The sequence below is a fragment of the Xyrauchen texanus genome, chromosome 7 (assembly GCF_025860055.1).
Source record: "Xyrauchen texanus isolate HMW12.3.18 chromosome 7, RBS_HiC_50CHRs, whole genome shotgun sequence".
Classification (NCBI taxonomy): domain Eukaryota; kingdom Metazoa; phylum Chordata; class Actinopteri; order Cypriniformes; family Catostomidae; genus Xyrauchen; species Xyrauchen texanus.
This window is the reverse complement of record NC_068282.1, coordinates 26,132,116-26,155,200: the sequence shown is the minus strand read 5'-3', so window position 1 is coordinate 26,155,200 and position 23,085 is coordinate 26,132,116. Positions and strand designations below refer to the sequence as shown.

Below are 23,085 nucleotides of genomic sequence, written 5' to 3'. Positions count from 1 at the left end.
AAAGGCAATTGCTAAAATTCAGGAGCTGTTAGAATATCTAGGCCTAAATAATTGTTTTGTGAAGTCTCAAAATAAGTCAACACAGAATTCATGCCATTCTGCAAAAACATGCCCACAAGTCTGAATGAATCTGTATCTGTGTAAACTGATTTAAATGTATTTGAGACCTAAAATTCACAATACAATGAAAAAATGCCAAAACAAAGCTACTTACTGCAATAGCTTGAAATATATTTAGATATCTGAAAAAAATATTTATGATTTAATAATATGCTCTAAGCAGCTAACTTGTTTCACTTAACAATTTATAAAAATAATACTGTGACAATTTGTAGTCACCCACTCACTTTCATAACAATTTGAAACTCTAAATTCATGTCTGTTCCAAGAACTTTTTACAGAATCCTTTCCATGTTTATTGAAAGCTGTTGGAAGGATTGTGAGAGACAGATCTGTGGGAATGTAGGCCAGTGTTGTCAAACTTATGTACTTTATGCAACACAGCAGAGGTCTGCAGTCAGGCCCAGTAGGGGACATTTTTCCTAGAATTATATACTCTGATCAGAAGATTCATAAGTCTCCATGCTGCTTATTCAGCATATTAACTTTTTATCCTTCAGTTAAATATTTAAGAATTTTTGGTACTCCACAAAATAATGATTAAATAGCATTTGTAATTACTATAATACTCATTTAAATAATTGCAGGGATCAACATTAATCTGCTTGTCCAGGAAAATTACACATACACAAAATAAAATTGGACAACTGACAGTTTAAATTAGGTTTTCCAATCGGACGACTGAATCTGTCTTTTCATTGTAAATGCGGCACAGAAAAGGTGCATTGACACAGTTTTTTAAATTAGACACAGAGACAGCATTAATGGATTTAAACAGGAATCAGAACCGTGGGAATCATTTTGTATCGCACCCTCAAATGTTTAATCTTGTGCCATGAATCAACAGATGTGTTCTAATTGTTATGACATTTTTGGTGGTTTTTGAAAAAGCGAATATGCCTCTGATCCCATTTGCTTGTAGTCCATGGTCCAGTTTGATCATTATGATCTCTGTGCTCCATTTTCACGTATTTACATATTTGTCTAATGACAAGATGAGAACTGGGACAATGTGAATGCAAAGAGGTCTTATAAGGTCATGTAATGTAAATCGAGCATTAGTTTTGGATCACATTAGGTTGACTTTATATCGTCCCATTTTTCTAATATCAATTATTGTTAATTTTTTGCAAGAAAAATACTGAAGCTTTCAGGCAAGTACTGTAAATACTGTAGTTTTACTTCCAAAAGAGGCCTGTCAAAGCCTAACTATATTTGTTTATTCCCTCTTTTTCTTGTGCAGGATAGATCATTGGAACAACGAGAGAGAGCGTCTGGTTCTCATCACAGAGAATACCCTCCTTATCTGCAAGTATGACTTTGTCATGCTCATCTGTGAGCAGATACAGAGGATTCCACTCAACTTCATCGACCGCATCTGCCACGGCACCTTCTGCTTTCCACAACGCTCCCTCCTGATGTGAGTAAAACCCTCTTCAAATAAAAGTGAACAGTTCAAAATAGCTTTATTTGCCAGAAGTTCCTCATCACATGCACATCTGATTTTCATAGTTTCTGCTCAACCGTGAACTTCAAAAACAGAAAATACATGCACTTAAAAAAATATATATTTCACCACCTGTTGCCATGGGTATCACAGTCTTTAAAAATCAAGGTCTATTTCTGAGAAACAGTTTCACCACTGGCTTACCACCAAGTCTGCTCTTCAGTTGCAGAATCCTCTACACATTTTGCATGTCATACTAAATCTCCCGATATGCAGAAGTTCTGGTTAAATGTACAGTGTGTGGAGAGGTGTTCTACAGATGACAACCTAATGGGAAACGGGGCTTGTCGAGAGTGAGAGATGGGCTCATGTTCTGCTTCAGTAAGTGCATTGTGGTAGATGATTTCAGGATAATTGTGCTGACAGCCATAAGTAAACACAGGGAGAAGTCAGTGGTACCTTAAAGGGTTAGTTTATTAAAAAAAAAATAATTTACTCACCCTCATGCCGTCACAGATGTGTATGACTTTCATTCTTCTGCTGAACATAAACTTTTTAAAGATTTTTAGGTGAATATCGCAGCTCTGTAGGTCTATGCAATGCAATGAATGGTGTCTAGACCTTCCAAGCTCCAAAAAGGAGATAAAGTTAGCATAAAAGTAATCCATATGACTCTGAATTCAGAAGTATTCTGAAGCAATCCAGTTAGTTTTGGGTGAGAACAGATCAAAATATAACTCCTTTTTCATCTTATTGCAGTCTCTAGTAGGGGTGTAACGGTTTACTCATCTCACGATTCGGCTTTGTTCACAATTCGGAACTCATGGTTCGGTTTGTTTCACGATTCTTTAAATTAAGCCTGAATCAAGAAAAGTTAAGATTGAAAGTTTTTGTTTTATTATTATTACCATATTTTAAAGTCATATGCAAAACAGTTTGTTTCCTTAAAAATGTTGCTAAAAGTTCTGTTCTTAAAAGTGCTTAATGATCCATCACAGATGTACTGAGACTAAAACCGGGCAAGAACAGGGCAATGGTGACATCAAATGGAAATATTAGCTAATAATTATTTTTACTGAAAATAAGGAATTATGTTAGATACATTTAATATTTTAAATAAGAATTTTATTTTTCTAAAATATTCTATTTTAAATATTCTTTAAAAGAAATGCATAGGCTATTTAATTAAAGTGCATGCTTATCCAGTTAAATAATAATTTACTGATGAAATCAAATTAGACATATTTTCATGGGCAATGGAGGAGTCAGGAGGCAGCAAACTATCCACATGATTATTTTTATTTACTCCTCAGGGTCACACAAAACTTTAACATAAACTGGCTCTTACTAGCCAAAAATAAACACAGTCTTGGCCTTTCTCGCTACAATATGACATGCAGACAGCACTATCTACTGTCACTAACGCTATGATGCTCTGGCGAGCCTTATCAGGTCTCTCTCCGCCATCACTCTAATGAGAGACAGAGTAATTGCATCCCAGGTGACGAGCCTTACCACACTCCCTCTCCCGCAGACACACGCATGGCCACACACCCCCATGCTACAATGACATTTGACATTAAGATTATATTCCCCCATAGCATTATTATACATAATATTTAGATCTATATAAAGTAGATTTAATAGGGAACTCTCATTAAACCTCTGTAAACTTAAATTTTCTCTCACGCAGATAACTTTGAAGATGCGCTTCAAACAGACATTCCATCCCTCGCACTTAAAAGGCGCATCTAATTCCCGCTCCTGGTTTCGCTTTCAGCCGAACTCATGGTACAAGTACAACACCTGTGGCTGCAAGTTTGCAGTCGTGTTTTAGAGCTCCTTGTGTCTAATGAAGCAATTTCCATGTTTATGCCCATGCTACATAGGTGTAGGATGTTGCGCATATTGGAAAGAACAGACGCTAATATCATTTTCATTTTTTTAAACATTCCCATCTCCATGATGCACATAGTCACATTTTTTAACCTTGATGCATTGTGCCATGATAAACCATTACACCCCTAGTCTCTAGGCATGATCATGATTTCAAGCTCAACTTTCTAGCGCTTGACGCTTGCAAAGAGCGCTAAATGGCGCTTTAGGAAATATAATTGAGCTTGAAATCTGGATCACCAAGGAGACTGCTGTCAATCTGTACAGTGAAATAGTACTTATATTTTTGTTTTTATTTTTGAGTGAACTATCCGTTTAACTGCTTATGGCTCCTACACATTACACGACTTTCAAAGACGTCGGATTGTGGTACCATTCATATTACACAACTGTCTGTCTTGTCATTTAAATCATAGTGTTTTCAAATTGCAAGACAAATCGGCTACAGGGGTGAACACATTACAAGACATTTCACTATTGACAAATCCCCGACGACTCTGCTTGAACTCCAAATTACGTTTCACAACAGAGTACACACGAGGAGTGATAAGAGATACGAAAACAAATTTATGATCATACAGTATGTTATGCATTTCAGAATTTTATGTGTATGTTTTTAATCACCTTTACATAATGTGTAAAGGCATCATATATTTTATTGGTTAAACTATGAAAAATTACCTCCTCCTAAAAAAATCAACCTGTTTGCTTGCCTGACTGTCCAAGAGAATTTGCGATTTCTCTCCAACTCTTCTGTTTCTCCACCCGGTTGTGGTACAGTTCAGATGAAACATAAAATAGGCACTGGTGCTCCTGCCATTTATTTTTCCAATTTTTCCTTGTTCTGTCTTAAAACTCTACATGGTGCAAGCTGATAGGTCCTTTGACATGTATCTGTCAGCCAATCAACTTGCATACCCCCCCAGCCTAGTATTTAAATTGTTTTGCCTCAGTCATTTGCAGGTAAGCTTTTCTCACTGCAACGCACTGAGAGTTTTTGCACCGACTCACCTCCTCCCCAGCTCCACTGTCTAGATCTACTTCATTGGGATCATATTTATGTGTAAATGTGCAGCAGCATGTCTTACTCCCATTTCACACATACTCCGTTTGCAGTGCGTATGCGGTGCGTATTGTTTTCCATACCCATGTTAACAGATTAGAGCTTTTACACTGCACGCGGATGCAGTCCGTCGATCCGTTCCAGTTGCGGTGCGTACACAGCAGTGCAGCGATCGTTTAAGGACCGAGTCTATTTTTGCTGTGCTGCACCGCACTGAAATAAAGTGGCAGCGCATTGTTCACATTAAAATAGACATAGATTGTGAAGAAACTGTAATAATTTCATCATATATGCATAATTACAGTTAATATGTTCTACAGTTACTAAATTACAGGGTCAAGAAAAACAAAAATGTGTGATTATAGTCCCAAAAGTTGCAAAATGCCATCATATATGATTTTTTTTTACCCTAAAAAAAGACAGAGTGAACCCAAATACGTCTCATTCTTCTCCTTCTTAGCAACATATGTAGCGCGATAGCTTTTCTTCTGTCAACAACTCGAACTACATGTAAAACAAAGAATCACAATGATTAAAATTAATTTTCATACTGTTTCAATGCCTTAAACAATGGCACACAGAAACTGCGGATCAGTAGCGCACTGCAAACGCAGCATATGTCAAAGCACTATAGTGCGTGCTGCTCCTGTACCGCATACGTACCGCATACGCACTGTACACGGAGTATATGTGAAACGGGCGTTACAAGCTTGATGCAGCATGCTTGTAAGACATTAGCCAATCTAGTTTGCCAAGACCAATGCAAATAACTTTTCACTGTCATGATAATACTTTAAAATGTATTCTGAAAGTTGTCATCACTGAAAAATATATTTTTATCAGATCTATTGTACAGCACACTGTCCTAAATTACTTATTAGATTGATGTATTGGCTGAAGTGACCAAGTGTTCCAATTTGGATCCATAATCTTTAATATTCTCATTTTCCAACATTTTGAATCTTTGTGAATATTTTAGCCAATGGATTCTGGCTCCAATTCATTGCTATACCTTTTCTCCATCCTCAGAATGGGTCTTCAAGCCTTAAACGGACAAATAAGGAAAAGCAGAGACTATGAGTAATTTTTCTTAACCGTATTATAATGATAATGGTGATAATGCCCACAATGCAGCTCAGGATTTAACAAATGGCAGCAAAGGAGAAGGAGGCCAGAGCCTCTTTTCTTCTCTTAATTTTCATGTGGAAGGATTATGTGAATAGAAATGGGATGTAAGGAGGACTTTATAACACAGGGAGGGGAGAGCTGTCTGTGCAGCTCTTGTGTAACCGATTAGCAGTAGAAATTAATGTAGTCCGTTCATCCAAACCTTTTAAAGCTGGCTCAGGGTACACCAACCCAAGTAAAACTAATTTGATGAATAAAACGTAATGCGGCATGAAGTGCTTAAGAGAGTCAGGCCATTTTGGGCTGACTTTATCTCCCCACATTACATTCGATTATAAATAAAACGCCACTGAAAGCCACCCTAGAGTGCTGGATGAAAAAGGCAAGCTTTAAACCAAAGCCGCTCTTTCCTCCCTGTTTTCTCTTTTGCTTTATAATTTCTTTCTATCTCACTTTTCATCACGTTTATCACTCAAGCTGTCTGCATTTCTCTCTTTTAAGCAAATTTCCACACAGTTTCCTATTTAAATTCATTATCTCACAAATCACAAACTACTCTCTCAAGCTGTCATGTACAATCGATTCCTTTGTCCACACTCCAATTGAGGAGCCCTTCATTCTACTATGATCTTTTGTCACCTTAGTTGACTTTTGTTCCCTCTCTGTCATTGTGTTGATGTAGTGACACTAGGGGTCTCTCTTGAGAGCCTCGGTTGCCTCTGAACTTGAGAAAAGGCCAATGAAAAACCGAATTTGCATGTCACTCCCCCGGACATACAGGTACAAATGAGGGCGCAATATGGCAGTTCATTCAGATTTTTTTCTTCTGAGCAGAGTGGTTGTGTGTTCAGCAAGCTGACGTTTCCACTACTGTTCCACTCACTTCTGCAGAACTTTGCTGATGGATCTTACGGCTCATTACCAGTGGCTTTTCTCTTCTCTGCATGCCAGTGCAGTCTACGCCTCTAAAAGAGTATTTTCTCTAAAAGAGTACACATTGGCATTGAACGTCTTTTTAAAGATTTTTTTAAAGGGTGGCTGGCGATGAACGTGATCTGGGGAATACAGCGGCGTGGTTTCGCCAGGTAAATCCACACGAACCACCCACCGCCCAGCACGCTCATTTTCCCCCATCCGATGCGAGACCAGCTCGCTCCACAGCCAGTCTGATGTGTCCTTCGGACCCCCCGAACTGGATCAGAATATCACCTCTGCACCGGAGAGAGTTGCGGCGTCTGACGCTGAGGACTCGACTGGGCTGCCGCCTTCGGATCTGCTCACCCAGTCTGAGGCCGACGTGCAGGATCTACTTTTATTAGTGTACACTCACAATAACAACAAAACCTTGTGCTTTTGTAAAATAAAGAAAATAAAAAGGGTGAGCTTTCAGCAGTCTCGGTGTTCACGAGCATATATCTGAAACACGTCACAAAAATTAACTGAAACTCTGCGGATATTTATCACACAAACATGAAACATATGTCTAAAGAAAGCTTAAGATTTGTACTTTTAAATAAAACAATTCAAATTTAAAACAAATATTGTCCTGCAATATAATCTGTATGAAACAAAGCGCTGTACATTTTTTACAGGCTTAGCTCATTATAGGTAATGTGATCCCACCCACCAGCAGAGCGCGCCATTCATACGCTAATGTAATGAGACGATCAAGGGAAATGGTACACGCCCCCGACAGTGTTCAGAGGTTTGATGTAAACAATTCATTCATTTTACTGCGCGTTTGTAATGATACACATGCAATAGGAAGGATTTTCCTTAGAAGAGCGGGACTCCGATGAACATTTGTATTTTGAAGAGAGACTTGATCCAGCCGAGGATGCAATTTTGGACGAGTAAGTCACTTAGTTTTCATTAGTTGACATGCTATTTTATATAAACATGTACATATTTTACTAGTGGGACTGTTTCCAGACAGGATTCAGAGTATTGACATTTGAAATATGTCCTAATAAGCAAGTTTTAGTTACATTTAAATGCTGTTTCAGCTAAAGCAGGTATTTTAAATTGTATGGTGTTTGATATAAATATAATATATAATATGATATAAAATTATATGAATGTTTAAAATATATTTGATCTAGTGTTTATGCTTCCTCATTATCATCATCAATGCTTGTGCTTGCAAGTATGTGTTCAGGTTAAATGAGTAAAATGCACTTTAAATATGCCCATATTAGAACATCAGCATCTTATAATGATTTCTGAAGGATCATGTGACACTGAAGAATGCAGTTATGATGCAGAAAATTCAGCTTTGATCACAAATTGGATTTTACAATATATTGAAATAGAAAACTGTTCTTTTAAATTGTAAACAGGGTTTATTGCAAGGGGTGCGCAGCCACTGGCTCCTGGACAGGACTGCGGCTGGGCTGGCACATCTACTTCCTAGAGTTGCTGACTGCTCTTCTTGCCTTGTGGAGATTTCTCCCACCCTTTCAGGACAAGCACGTCTTGATCTGTTCAGACAACTCTGCGGCTGTAGCATATATAACTCGCTAAGGCGACTTTCACTCTCATCGCATGTTGCAACTTGCCCGCCATCTCCTCCTCTGGAGTCCGCATCGGCCGAGGTCGCTGACCGCTACTCACGACTGTGGACGCGCTGTCATGACAGGCCACGCTTAGTGGAGACTCCACTCCCAGACGGTCCAGCTGATTCAGAATCGATGGGGCGAAGCACAGATAGACCTGTCCGCCTCTAGGGAATCCTCCTTCTGCACGCTCTAATACTCCCTGATGGGAGTCCCCCTCGGGACAGACTCGCTGGCACACAGCTGACCCCGGATGCTGTGTGAGTACACTTTTTTTTTTTCCCAGTGAGCCTACTTGGCCAGGGAGGGCGAGGAATAAGTCACTCTTGTAGTCCTTTGTTGGCCCACTCAGACTTTGTGCTCGGATCTCACGCACCACATTGACGAATTCCCCTGAGGAAGGACCTTCATCCTCAGGGATTGGTAACCCTCTAGCATCTGCATCCAGATCTCTGGAACCTCCACCTCCTGGTCCCTGGATGGGACGTGGAAGATCTAGGTAGTCTACCACCAGCCGTTGTAGACATGATCACCCAAGCCAGAACTCCCTCTACCAGGCAGCTTTATGCCCTAAAGTGGCGTTTGTTCACAAATTGGTGTTCTTCCCGATCTGAAGACCCACAGAGGTTCGCAGTCCGGTCAGTGCTATCATTCCTACTGGAGGAGCGGCTGTCCCCCTCCACCTTGAAGGTTTATGTAGCCACTATATCAGCTCACCACGAAGCAATGGACGGTAAGTCCTTAGGGAAGCACGACCTGATCATCAGGTTCCTTAGAGATGCCTGGAGGTTGAATCCTCCTAGGCCATGCCTGTTCCCCTAATGGAATATCTCCGTGGTCCTTGTGGGCCGCAAGTTCGGGAATTCCCGACCAGACCCACTATGGGTACTAATTACTCTGTACTGGAATAGGTGTTCCACAGGTATCGGTTATAACGGTAACCCCCTGTGTCATATTTTCCACTTCCATGTGTGACTTGTAAGCCCATGTGACATATTTTCCACACGTTGACCTCCCCAGCCTGGGCAGGATGTTGTCTCCACGGGGTCTTTTCCCCCTGAAAGACTAGGATTGGAATATAACACCTTCCCCGATGCATGTGATGGCGTTTAGATGGCCCCAGCTGCATGGAGAGAAAACATAGAGAGAGAAAAGGCCGTGGCTGGCGTGGCCTGCTCCCATGCTTGTCATGCCGCTTGTTCCCCCCTCAGGGATGCTGGGAACCTAATATGTATATGACTTCTTTTGGGGCATTTGGAAAAGTTATGTGCAGCCTGATGCAGTCTGCTCCTTCGGCACGCAACCGCTCGCTTGCACCTGCATCAGCAGTTCACGTAACACGATACAGTGTCGTGGCATTATTGGATAGGGACCCCTAGTGTCACTACATCGACACAACGTCGAGTGAGTGACAGAAGGGGAACGTCTAGGTTAGTGTTGTAACCCCTGTTCCCTGATGGAGGGAACGAGATGTTGTGTCCCTTTTGCCACAACACTGTACCAACTGCTTTAATGGACAAACCTTATTCTCAGCTCCTCGGTGCAAAACCTGAATGAACAGCTGTATTGCTCCCTCCTTTGTACCCGTATGTCCGGGGGAGGGGCATGCAAATTCTGTTCACCAATTTTTAATTGGCCTTTTCTCAAGTTCAGAGGCAACCGAGGGTCTCGAGAGACCCTTAGTGTCACTACATTGACACAACGTCTCGTTCCCTCCATCAGGGAACTGGGGTTACAACAGTAACCTAGACGTTTTCCCATACTAAGTGACAGAGCTGAATATTTAAATTCTCACAAAGGCAAACCTGTAACCACAAAATTCCAGAGAGCTCGAGAGATTTCAGCAGAATTGGAACAGCTGTCAAGGTTCTGCTTATCACACACCCCTTGCATGTTTATAAAATACTTTGGATTTATAGGGATGTCCCAATACGAGACTGGGTCAGGTCCGATACCTTGCTCATTTACTCGTAAAAATGCTCCAATACCAAAACCGATACCATCTGACGTACATTCAGCGCACAAATTAAAATCACATTATATCCTAATGAGACTATTTTACAGCAAAAGCTGGATTTTAATTATATTTAATCTGCAAATGTGAACACTTGTGAATGTATGGAGACAGTGATGTGCCGACCTTTTAAAACTGTTCCTTGGCTCCTTGTCCCTTTTGTGTCCAGTTATTACTATTATAGCTAATTAGATTATGCTGTCAGCTATCAACAAGAGTGCAGTTTTCCTTGCTCTGTTTAACACATTTTACCATATTCACAGAATTCTGTAGATTTTGCTCTCGGCACAGAAAATCTGAAGATAAATGTTTACAATAGTGTATGCAGATTATATGTGGCTTTTGTCATCTGTCACCACAGTACATAGTGATGATACTGCATTGTGTGAATATATCACTAAGAACTAAAGCTGTCAAAATTAACACGTTAACACATGAATTATTAAAATGGTTTAATTCATTAATATTTCGATTAATGCATAATAAACAAGCATAAACACTGGTTGGAAGGGCAGAACCTTTGTTAATGTATCCACCCGGAGTCATTACACTGACGGACTCCCCACAAAAACACACAGCAGTGATTCATTGTCAGTGATAAAGTGAATGGGAAAAGAGCTCTTAATGCTATTTGATTTACAAAACATGCCTTTTATGGAACAGAAATCAAGAATTTTTCAGCCTAAGTAAGGCACATTTTAATTACCACAGAAGCATGCCAAGCCTTAACTATAACCAAAATGCAGAATTAAACATTCTGCAAGCGCTTTTCATGTGGAGTGGAAAGCAGTGCTTGATGCTGACACCCTGATGTGAACCATGAATGTGATTTCAAAATTGCTATAACAAAGCAGATAGCCACAGTCTGTCAGTCGATTAATATTGTGGAGGATGAGAGTTTAAGAGATGTAATGCCCATTGCAATGAATATGCAACCTATGTGGGGACTAGTTCTTTCAGTTAGTCAACTTCCACTTAGACTTTGTGAAATGTTTAATGTTACTTGAATTGGTGCTATTTTAGTGCATTTCTATCTTTATACTGTGGAAGGCCTTGTTTGGAAAATGTTAATAAAGCATTATATAAGGGCTGGGCGATATGGCCAAAAATATCATCACAAAATATTTTTTTTGTTCATTATCGATATTTATCACAATATACATTCACATTTGCAATTTTTTCAAATAAAAATTTGTAATTAGTAAAAATAGTCTATACAATACTGCAGTGGTGTCTGTGGGATCTTCTACCAAAATATAAAAATGTTTTATAAAGTTTATGAATCAAGTGCAGTTGGATATGAATGTTAATAGATCATCTGACCATTTTGACAGCAGTTAACTTTTTTATTTTAAAATTATTTTTATTTTTGTTGCATTCATTGTGACTTGAGGAATGATACAGTATGGGGGTTCAGGTTTATCCCTTGAGAGAAAATTTAGACGATGTTAAAGTTTGAATGGACATTTTTATATTTTCTTTAAAGTGAGACAGTAGTACAAATTAGTAATTTTATTGTCTTTCCTTGTCATGCCAGAGATGATGACATCTGATTGATTTCACAAAATTAGAACAGAAATCTATTTGTTTATTATTAAAGTCTCGTAACATGCTGATTAATAAAGCTAAATTTAGAAGGAAAAGCATTATGGTCTTCAGACACTCTGGAACCACATTAACTTATGCTGCGCCTCATGTCTACTCGCATGCGGAGTAAAGAGGCAACACATATAGAGTGGGACAGGGCATAAATGAAGCGTGTTCAGTGCTAGAGAAAAAATATAGAATATTATTTTTTTAATTTTTTTTTTATTTGTTATTATGTCTTGTTGCTGTTTTGTATTGTTGTGCACTGGAAGCTCCTGTCACCAGGACTAATTCCTTGTATGTGTAAGCATATCTGGCAGTAAAGCATATTCTGATTCTGAATACAGCACAGAAAGATCAGATCTGGTGTACACAGCACTGTTGTTTGTCACGCTGCTCACTAGAGACAATGAGAGGGTGCAACTGTCATTTTGATGTCTTGCGGTTTGGATTGAATCAATTCAGGGTACGAACCCGGACCGCAGTGACTAACATAGCCTAATTATTATCAAGGCATCTAACGTTTGCAACATCATACAGTCTGATAAAGCTGAACTGCTTGTGTTTTTTAGCGACACACACCTGATCATCTAAATGTAGAACACATGCGTTATATCGAAAACTACTCAAAAGCTTATTGTCGATATTGTGGATTTTAAATCTCGAGATCATTTTATCGCCCAGCCCTACATTTGTATTATTATTACATATTTTTGGGGTTTCTTTTCTAAGGAGGATATAAATGCATTTTGACTGAAAAATAAGTATATTTTGAGTCAAATGTTAGCGCTTTGAAAATCTGCAATTTAAATATGAAAAAATGTGAGATTAATCACAATAAATATTGACTGACAGTGCTGCTAAGAACAAGAGAGACAAATAAAGAGATTTTACCTTTTCTGTTTCTAATTTACAAGCTTGGGGAGTTTTCTAATTCTGAAAAAAGATGTGGCAATACTGCTTCTCTTCCTGGGGCATTGGATGGTTACTCATATTATTCAGGGAAACAAATAATTGTAATAATAATCAAAAGTATTTACAGCCATTCAATGCAATGGTTACACATGACCAAGCTATTTCATGGGTTATATTAATGGTACTTTAAAAATAAGTCCTAGACCTAGTGTGGTGCAAAAAGAGGTTGCTGTGGCTGTGTAAAGGAGTATGCAGAGTTTTTTAAAAGTACTTCTCTCCCAGACTGTCTAGACAAGGTAATTACCCATCTACCCTGCACATCACTTATGTGTACTCAGTAACTGGTGCTGATGAGCATTTTTTTACGGAATGTTTCTATAAAAATATATTCTGTAAATTGAGTGTAGAGTAGAATGTTTATGTAACATCAAAATGTGCCTGGCTCATAGGCAGTGTTTTCAGCATTTGCCAAATCAAAATACTGAGATTGAAATAAGCAATTTAGCAAGAACATTTTTAAAGAACATTAGATGAAAGGCAAAGTTATGACAACATATTTCCATAGAGACCTAGAAAAGATTATATCTTTACATTTTAAATATGTATATATAAAACTGATATAAATGTATAGATAAATTGTTACATTTTACTGCTTAGATTGTGGTTGTTAAATTGTTTATTTAAATTTGTCTATATTCCTGGTCTGTCTTTTTTTTATTATTATTATTTGGCATCCTTGTCACTGCCTGCTTTCTCAAAAACCAGCATTAATTATTGTGAAGTTGGTGAATTGTGGTGAATTACAATATCAAAAATTACATTAAATTAGAAAATTATACATACACTACAGAAGGTGTGAACATGCTGGCATATGAATTGTAATGTGTTTTTGTTCTATCTCTGAACTCATCCACCGCGTAACATAATTGAGTACTTGATTAGACAAGTGTGTTTTAACAAGGTTCAAATCATGCAAACCTGCATGCACATTTATTTCACTAAAATAATCTCCACATTTGGCCAACAGAGGGCGTAATTTCACACATTTACACCATCGATGCACAACATCCACCTACATGCCTACCTATAGCTGCACTGTAACCAAATAACGCCTTCCACACATTAGGCCAACCTGATTAAGAGCGACACTGTTGATAGTTCCTGAATTGCATTGAGCCTTTTTCAGATTCTTTAGACCATACAATCTATCTGTACTGTTTCTATCAAATGGAGTAGGTGGGGTAGAGAGTGCACAAAACCAACTACAGAACTGCTTTGCGGCAATCAGTGTGGTTGACTTCCTGGGAGGGATTAGCTAAAGTTTACAATGCGATTTGTTAACCATTTCTTAACTGTGTCAACATGCTTGTGCTTGTCAGGTCTTTCACTGTATTGACTGTGCCTACTGTGCTCATGTAGATTAATGTGTCAGCATTGTTTGGTCTTCAGAGATTACTTGCTTTTTTGTCATTGTCAAAAACGTTGCACTTTCAATCTCTAACTCTTGTGAGAGGTTTATATTGAGCGACCCATTTTATGCTGATTTGAAATAAATTTGATTTTTATTTTCTATTTTATTGCCTATATTGCACAGGAGCATGATGGCGTACGTATACATTCCGTGGTATTTACTGTATTTTGATTCATCTTTACCTCCTAAAGGGAATTAGTCACTGGAATAGGACCCCACCTTGAATTTCTTCCTCTCACTCTCCTCTCTCCCTCCCTCTCAATTTCTCTCTCACTTTTACTTTGGGCTGGGCAAAATAGATAATAAAAGTATATCTCAAGATTTTTCATTTAGTATAGATCAAAATATATTATTCTGTATATAGATCAATTCATTATTTGGTCTGAAAAGCATCTGCCAAATGCATAAATGTAAATGTAATGTTTTAAGTGTTTTTCACTAAAAGAGCACCAGGAAAAAATATATTTAAACATTTACAAGCACAACTATGTATAGTAATAAACAGCCATATTTACATATGTACAGTTTACTAAAACATTTTAATATATGATACACAGACCTCCATGAACATTTTTGAGTGAATGAATCATTGAATCAGAGTTTTGAATCGGTTCACCTAAATCTGTTTTGACTTTGAACTGATTCATTTGAAAGAATGTAACCTACCAACTTGCTGTTTTTCCACTGAGTCAATTAAAACAAATCAGTTAGGCCATAAAACATCTCTTTCTTGACGCTCTCGTACTCTCAAATCGCAAGATAAGGATCACAAAACAAGTTTAGGAAACTTACTTTGTCCAATTAAAAAGCACATTAAAATCATGATATTTACAATTTTATTTTTAATTCTATATTTTATTTATTTTTAAATAATAACTGATATATCATTATTCAATTTATTGGCCAGCCCTACTCTTACAGTGAATTTCTTTGAGTGAGTGAGGTTTCCTTAAAAAAAAAAAAAAGGAAATATTTTCCATGCAGACATTGCTAGTAAATTTAACACACCATATTTTCAAGTTAAGACTACACACATGCTTTAAAAAATGTACTAGCATTTCAATGTTTTTTTGTTAACGTACTTAATCATGTACCACATGACACATAGAAGCCTTCCACATGGAAGCTTAATGCATGATTTTTTTTGTCTATTAGACAACATCACCTTGCTATAATGTCATAAGAAACAAGATTCAGACCTGAACACTTGGTGCATAAAACATGAAGACGGTAACAATCAACTGATAATTTCTTTGATCATGAACAGGTAATTTTGTGTAGAACACAAACTTCATACATCACGAAATAAGTTACCAATCGTAACAACAAAATCAACAATGAAATTGGTGTAAATCAACTTGCAAACAGTGAAACTATGCAAGCTCATTAATAAATCAAGCCCAGTGTGTGCTATGAACACCAGCTTTGAAAAGTGAAGTAAAATGTACTTATTTTATTTACCTGTGAAGTTTACTCAAATTAGCAAATAAATATGACAAGGTTTTCTCTTTTAGGATTCATGCATATTTACGCATTGTAAAGATAAACAATCATAACTAATATTGAATTACAAGCTAGAGCATTAATTTTTATGTTTGAATTGTATAATTTACTTAATATTTTCAAGTTCACACTAAAACTAACTTATTCAATGCAGAAAGTACTTAATCTTTTCTTCTATATTTAATTCACCACAAAAGATTTTCAGTGTACTCTGAAAATTCAAATCAAATCAAATCAAATCACTTTATTGTCACACTACCATGTACACAAGTGCAACAGTAGGTGAAATTCTTGTGTGCAGTTCCGAGCAACATAGCAGTCATGACAGTGACGAGACATATACCAATTACAATAAACAACATACTTACACAAAACAATTTACATATCAAATGTACACATACTTACACAACACAATAATTATATACAATGCAGAATATAGAACAGAATATACAATACAATAAGTGGGAGTATATGAAATATATATGTGTGTATATATATATATATATATAGCAGTTGTATTGAGGAGAATATGTTGACAGTCCAGTGTGAGATTATAGCTGAATAAAGTGCAGTGCTAATTATTGATCCTGATAGATCAAGAGTTCAACAGTCTGATTGCTTGGGGGAAAAAGCTATCATGTAGTCGGCTATTTTGTGTATAACTTGGATGTATTTAATTTTCCCCATCCATCAGTTATTCAGTTCTGCTCGGTGAAAGACGTGGATGACCCGCCACAGAGAGTGGTGTAAATACTTGCAGAGCTGCTCAATCGTACAACCTAATGAGCAATCTGGGGATTCGTTTGTTAGCTCTGGCACTTTTCGAACCACTTGCCCTGTCAGCTGTAGCAGGCCTCTGATATCCATCTAGTGTGTTGACTTATCAGTCCTCAACCATACAAAGTGCAGCAGACCGCTACAGGAATTTCTAGACGCTGCACCAAAGCTTAGCTAAGAATACCCTACTGAAACAACCAGCATTGCTGGAGCATGGGATGTTAAGTTGAGCACAATTTACAGCATTTGGGGCATAATTTTGACTTCTTTGACCTCCCAAAAAACCTGTTACCACGATGTGTTCTACAAATCGTGGTAACAGAATAGAATCCATATGCACTTCCATTGGAAGTTCCCAATTTATAACCTGATTTAAGATTTAAAAAAAATAAACAATTTTTATTTAATTTTTTTAAGTTGTGGTAATCAACAGTATGCATTAAATGCTGTTGATTGAGCTGAACTTGTATTAAACCTGTAAAATTCCATTAATAAGGTAAACCAGCAAGTCTTCCTTTGGCAACCAGCATCACCAGAAAAATCGTACTGGGGTGCGTTTCCCTAAAGCATTGTTAGCCAGCCATGGTCGCAAGTTCCATAGTTACAACATAGTTAAACGATTTGGTGTTTCCTGAAACCGTAGTTCCAACGAACATTTGCAAACAGCATCGCAACTTTGTGTGGTTGGAAGCATGGTTCCTTGTCAGTTTGCTGTGTGGACATCATTTCACTTTCAGACTTCTTTTAAAGATTTTATACCATATAAATTTTTAAATCGGTCAACACTTTTACCATGTTTACATGTATTTAAGAAAATTGCATTTTGCAGAAAGCATTGTTCTTAAACGTCATGTAAACACGAATGCAGCAATTAAATGAATTAAAGGCTATTAAGAGAAAGCGCTTTAACACATACGGGCCGAAGAACACATATTTTATGCGTTTGTTAACGCATAAGTACTCTATATATATATATATATATATATATAATTTTTTTGAAGAGTGCGCATGTGCATATCTATTGCAGCGTATGTACCTACAAAGTACATGCAGCATTCCTGTCACATTAGCTTTCTCACATTAAACAGCTTTCTATTGTACGTGTTAACAAGCTTATATTATTTAATATTCGTGGAAGTTATTACTTCACCCCCTGCGTAATGTCATTAATGACTGCTCTGTTGTTGAACCAACGTGGTTTGAACGATGGATGTACGACATAGTTTCTATGGTTTTGGAGAAACGGTCATTGTAAGGCGGGTGCCAGTGAGTCTCTGCTACTCCTCGAGAAAACAAAAGGCTCTCATGAGAATTAACATCTGAACTCTCTCTTGCATATGTAACCGCAACATCCGAGATGCAACAAACTGTGCAGCTAACACCTCCCTTCTAAAATCTCTTCATCTCACTCCTCCTCCTCACTTAAAGCTCACTAAAAACCTATGCAATGTGAAGTGTGTACAAAAATGTTACTATAACATGTTTGGTATCATTTAAAGTGTCTCAGTGCGCCTGGTAAACTGGTCTCATCCTCCCAGCCATAATGAAAAGCAAAAAGTAGTAATAAAATATGAGAACTCTGGTGTGCCCCTTAAAGGTGTGCCCTCCCCCATACCTCCTGTATGTAACTCTACAGGAACCCCCTCAATAGGGGACCAAAATCTAATTATAATGACAGACACCACCATTTGGTAAGCATATTGAATTCTCTGGGTATTTAAGGAGATGTGACACATTGTTCATGGTTCTCTGTAGTCAGACGATCCAACACAGTTTACTGTGTGTAATTTATATCAGGTGATTGCAATTCTAATTTCTTTGGTTTTGATAAAATGTCTAAATTTGACTTATCACTGTCTAATTGGAATTGATGAATTGATTGTTACCTGGTCAATAAATTGTAAACATTTGATTTTATTCTGACTGACTCTGACATTGTGTTTCCCAAACAGATTAAATGATTCGTATGTTACCGCAAGTCTGCGTCAGATTAGTGACGACTAATATTTGGCATCAATTCAAGTGTACTTGGTTTGCAAAGGGAATATCCGTTTAGAACAGCAAATGCTGCTTGACCAATCTAAATTTGGGTGTGTCTTACCTCTGTTTTGATTTGATGTTTCTCCAGATAAGTGTACGTGGGAAACCATGCATGGCCAATCCAAAGCAAATACAAGAGAAGTTATGTTGGTCAACTTACATCTGTAATAGTGGCCGTGACCTCTACTGAAGAAAACGTTAAATTAAAGTGTATGCAATTCCATTTGGGCTATACTGAAGTATTTTTGATTGTGTGAGCGTGAATGTGACCGATCTCAGGTATATAGCAATTACCTCTGTTTGATGATCCAATACTTGCCGCTTGTGATCGTGAGACCCGCGGTGTAGAGAAAAACACGCAAGGACCTCAAAGCGACATAGTTTCTTAATCTAAATGGGTAAAATATAATTAAAGGAGTTAAAAGAATAATCAAACATTCGCTCACTTTTAATGATGCTCATATATCATTAAAAACCTTTTTCATTTATGGAGTCAGATGAAATGACCTGCTTCACCAGTTAAAAAGAACAGTTCAGCTACAATTAAAATTTCTGTCACCAATTTACTCACTCTTATGTTATTCCAAACTTGTATGACTTTCTTTGATCCGTGGAATACAAATGGTGATGTTAGGCAGAATGACAGCCTCAGTCACCATTCACTTTCATTATGTGAAAAAATTGTGAAATTAAAGTGAACGGTGACTCTCCTTTTGGAACAACATGTGGGTGAATCAGTGATGACTGAAGTTTCAGTTTTAAGTGAACTACTATTTGCTAGTCCACCTGCTTGAGCTGCACTAACCAACATAAACCATTATGAGCTAGCATGGAAATTCATGGTCATAGATTGTCTTTTCAGAAGGATACATTGGAGTGTGTATGTTCCTGTTTGTTCATTTGTGCGTCTTTGTGCTTGAGAAACTTTTTATATAAGTGTCATGCTAGTTATATGGCTAGCAGGAAAGTGACTGTATTTCTAGGAATGCACCCCTGTGTGTAACCTGTCACGATTCCCCATTGTCTGCTCAGTGTTTCACTTGTCAACTGTCTTAAAACTACAATTCCCATGATTCCCGGCCCTCATCACTCTGTCATTGTTCTCACCTGATTGTTGTTTTGTTATCATCATGTCTGTGTATTTAAACCCTGTTTGTTCCCCAGTCATTGTCGATCGTTGAATGTTATGGTGTCTTTGTTCCTGCCGTGCCCGCCGTGGTTGTTTCTAGTGATTACGTTTTTGTTATCCCCTCGTGGATGTTTTGTTTGTTCCCTGTGTTTTGTTTCATTCTGTGTTTTCTTGTTTATTTAATAAAAGAGCTGCATTTAGATCCTCACTCCCCGTCTGCCCTCGTCTGAATCCTAACATAACCAGTGCTGGGTGGATTACAGGTACTGATTACAAATTACCAGAGATGTATAGTAACAAAGTACAAATATTTTGTTACTGTACTTGAGTATAGTTTTTCAATATTTGTACTTAAGTAAAAGACCAAAGAAATATTTATACTCATCTACATTTTGATGAGAAAATTGATAATTTTACTCTGATAAATTTCTCCAGACCCATTCATTACTTTTGTGACATGGTAACACCAAAAAAAAACAAACAGCTGTAGTGCACAAATGAGTGCAGATCTGCGATTGTGATGTATGATTTGTTGAAAATAATTTTATTCGAATGTTTAAATTTGATTCTTTTGAACTGAACAAAAAAATACAAAAAGCAGTTTTAATGATTCGTTTTGCAAATCTTTAATCTGAATTAAAATCACAAGCAAGCAAGCGCCAGATAATGTTTTCGTCGTCTGTCTCTACTAGAGAAGAAAAGAAACTGCTCATGTAAGTTTAAAAAAAAAAAATTGACTAATTAATTTGATAATATTAGGCTTAAACATTATGAAAGCTGTGAAATAATGAAGTTATGTGCGATCAGTCTCCCGCCTTTCCAGGAGACCTGTTCGTATAAAAGTCAATCATGCGTTCACATTTTACCTTTTAACCAAGGTATAATGTATATGAATAATTACTCATGAAAATGTCAAACAATATTTCATGAAGATGGATGAATGGTTTTTGCCTAAGCAAAACTAGTTTTCTTGTGGTTGCTAAAGTGTTATATTTGCTTTGTAGCACATTTCTGCTACAGTATGGTAACTAGGGTTTTCTGGATGGTTGCTAGGGCATGCTATGCAGTTGTCAAGGTGATCTGCTGTGTTTTACCGCATTGCTACAGTATGTGGTTACAGGTTGTTACAATGCTGTTGCTAAGTTGTTTTCTGTGTTTTTTGCCCATTGCTCTGCAGTTGCCAGGGTGTTCTAGGTGGTTGTCAGGATGTTACTATGCTGTTGTTAAGTTGTTTTAACTGTTTTAGTACATTGCTATGCAGTTGCCAGAGTGTTCTTGGTGGTTGCTGGGTGGTTACTTATTTGCCCAAATGAAAAGAGCCCACCCCCACAAGTTTCTGTTCTGGTTACTAATATGACTCAACTCTCTCCTTTAGTGTTCCAATTTTTATAGACTCTGGTGCTCATTAATGCCTCCTAGACACTACACGACTTTCAAAGACGTCAGATCGTGGTACTGTTCATATTACATATCTGTCTGTCTTGTCATTGAAGTCATAGCATTTTCAAATTACACGAGGAATCGACGATAGGGGTGAACACATTATTGACGAATCTCTGTCGACTCAGCCTGGACTCCAAATTACATTTCACAACAGAGTACTTGCGGGACGTGATATGAGATGCATGAGAAAACAAATGCATGATCATCTGTTATGCATTTCAGAATAGGATGTGTATGTTTTTAATTGCCTTAAGGCATCATATATATTTTTTGGTTACAATATGAAAAAGTACCTCCTACAGAAAAGTCTACCTATTTGCTTGCCTGACTGTCCAAAAGAATTAGCAATTCCTGTCCAACTCTTCTCTTTCTCCACCCGGTTGTGGTACAGTTCAGATGAAACATAAAATAGGCACTGGTGCTCCTGCCAATGTTCCACTAATTATTCCTCCATTTCGGTGCAATGAGACTTTATTGATATTGCAGCCGTGCTAGTTGAGGTTCTGTTGCAGGTACATCAGGACTCCTCCCTCTGAAATTCCCATGCGCCGTTCTTGCTCTCTCATTGGCTGAAGGTCAACACTGCAGTTCTATTCTGTCAAAACACATTTCACATTGCGTGATTAGGAATCGCAGACAGATCCAGATATTTAACATTCAAAATATCTTGCTGACATCGGCGACACGTCGGTGCTTCTCTCTAATCGCGTCTTTGATAATTCATACATTGAGATCATTGTTCACGGGAGCGAGCTCCGATTTGCCTACGATTTCGGGCTTTTGTCGGCGATCTCCACAAAACTGTCGGCAAGCAAAAATCGGGCTTAAAACCGTGTACTGTAGTGTAAAAAAAGAAAGGATTTTAAGCTCGATTACACTTCTTATTGTGCCACCTAGGGCTCTGCGCATGCATCAAGCACTAGAAAGTGAAATTAAGCTTGAAATCATGATCGTGCCTAGAGATTGCATTGTCAAGATATACAGTGAAATTGAGTTACAATTTGGTTTGTTCTCACCCAAAACTAACTGAATCACTTCAGATGACATTGATTTAACCACTGTAGTATTATGGATGTCTTTATGCTCCCTTAATGTGCATTTTGTAGCTTGAAATATCTGGCCACCATTCACTTGCATTGAATTGACCTATAGAGCTGAAATATTCTTCTAAAATCTTTGGGTGTTCTGCAGATGAAAGAAAGGCATACACATCTGGGATGGCATGAGTAAATAATGAGCACCATCAATAGGGCTGCAACTAAGAATTATTTTGATAATCAATTAATCTAATGATCATTGGAAAGATTTTTCGACTGTTCTGCGATTGCAACAATTAATCATTAGCTCTTAACCGATTATTCAGCTTGTGCCCTGACATAAAAGGTTGTATTAAATGTGCTTACTAACAATAAAGAGGAAAATAATCTTCTTTTAAACATACTTCTAAATGACATTCACTGAATTAAAGGGGGAAAATACTTTTTATTAAGTTTAATTCAGTAAAGAAATTCACTGTAAAAAAAAAAAAAAAAAAAAAGATTTTCCATTTAAAATAGTCTAAAATCCTTAAAACATACATTTACTTATACATTTACTATAGAGAAGATATTTAGACTTTAAGAGAATGCATCTTAAATATACAGTAAGTGTTTTTGTATATACTTGTTTTTTTTCACTTGGTTATAAATCTGTTATAGTACAGTAAAGACAAAATATACTTGTATTCAAGATCTATTCTCTAAAACCAAGTCTAAATATCTTTTATGCTGCTTCTCATGTGAAATGCATCTTTTTTTAAAGGATTTTTAGATATTTTAAAATATTTCTATTTTTAATATTATCTTCAGTATTCTCAGATAACAAATGTTTCTTCTGCAGTATAGCTGCTAAAGGAAATGTACATTGTTTTAAATGAGTTTTAGATATTTTTATTGGAAAACAAGCCAAAACAAATCAAAAACATATATTGTTGCTGTGTATAATGGGGCAAAGACTAC

At 37.3% G+C, this 23,085-nt stretch overlaps 1 protein-coding gene across 2 annotated transcripts in view; it reads left to right on the top strand.

The window, feature by feature from the left end:
• LOC127646281 (tumor protein p63-regulated gene 1-like protein) overlaps positions 1 to 23,085 on the top strand; it is a 49,024-nt gene that overhangs the window by 8,841 nt on the left and 17,098 nt on the right. For both annotated transcript variants that reach the window (XM_052129799.1, XM_052129798.1), the window contains exon 4: positions 1,364 to 1,540. In XM_052129799.1, the coding sequence (XP_051985759.1) occupies positions 1,364 to 1,540 (177 nt within the window). The remainder of the gene's footprint in view (positions 1 to 1,363; positions 1,541 to 23,085) is intronic.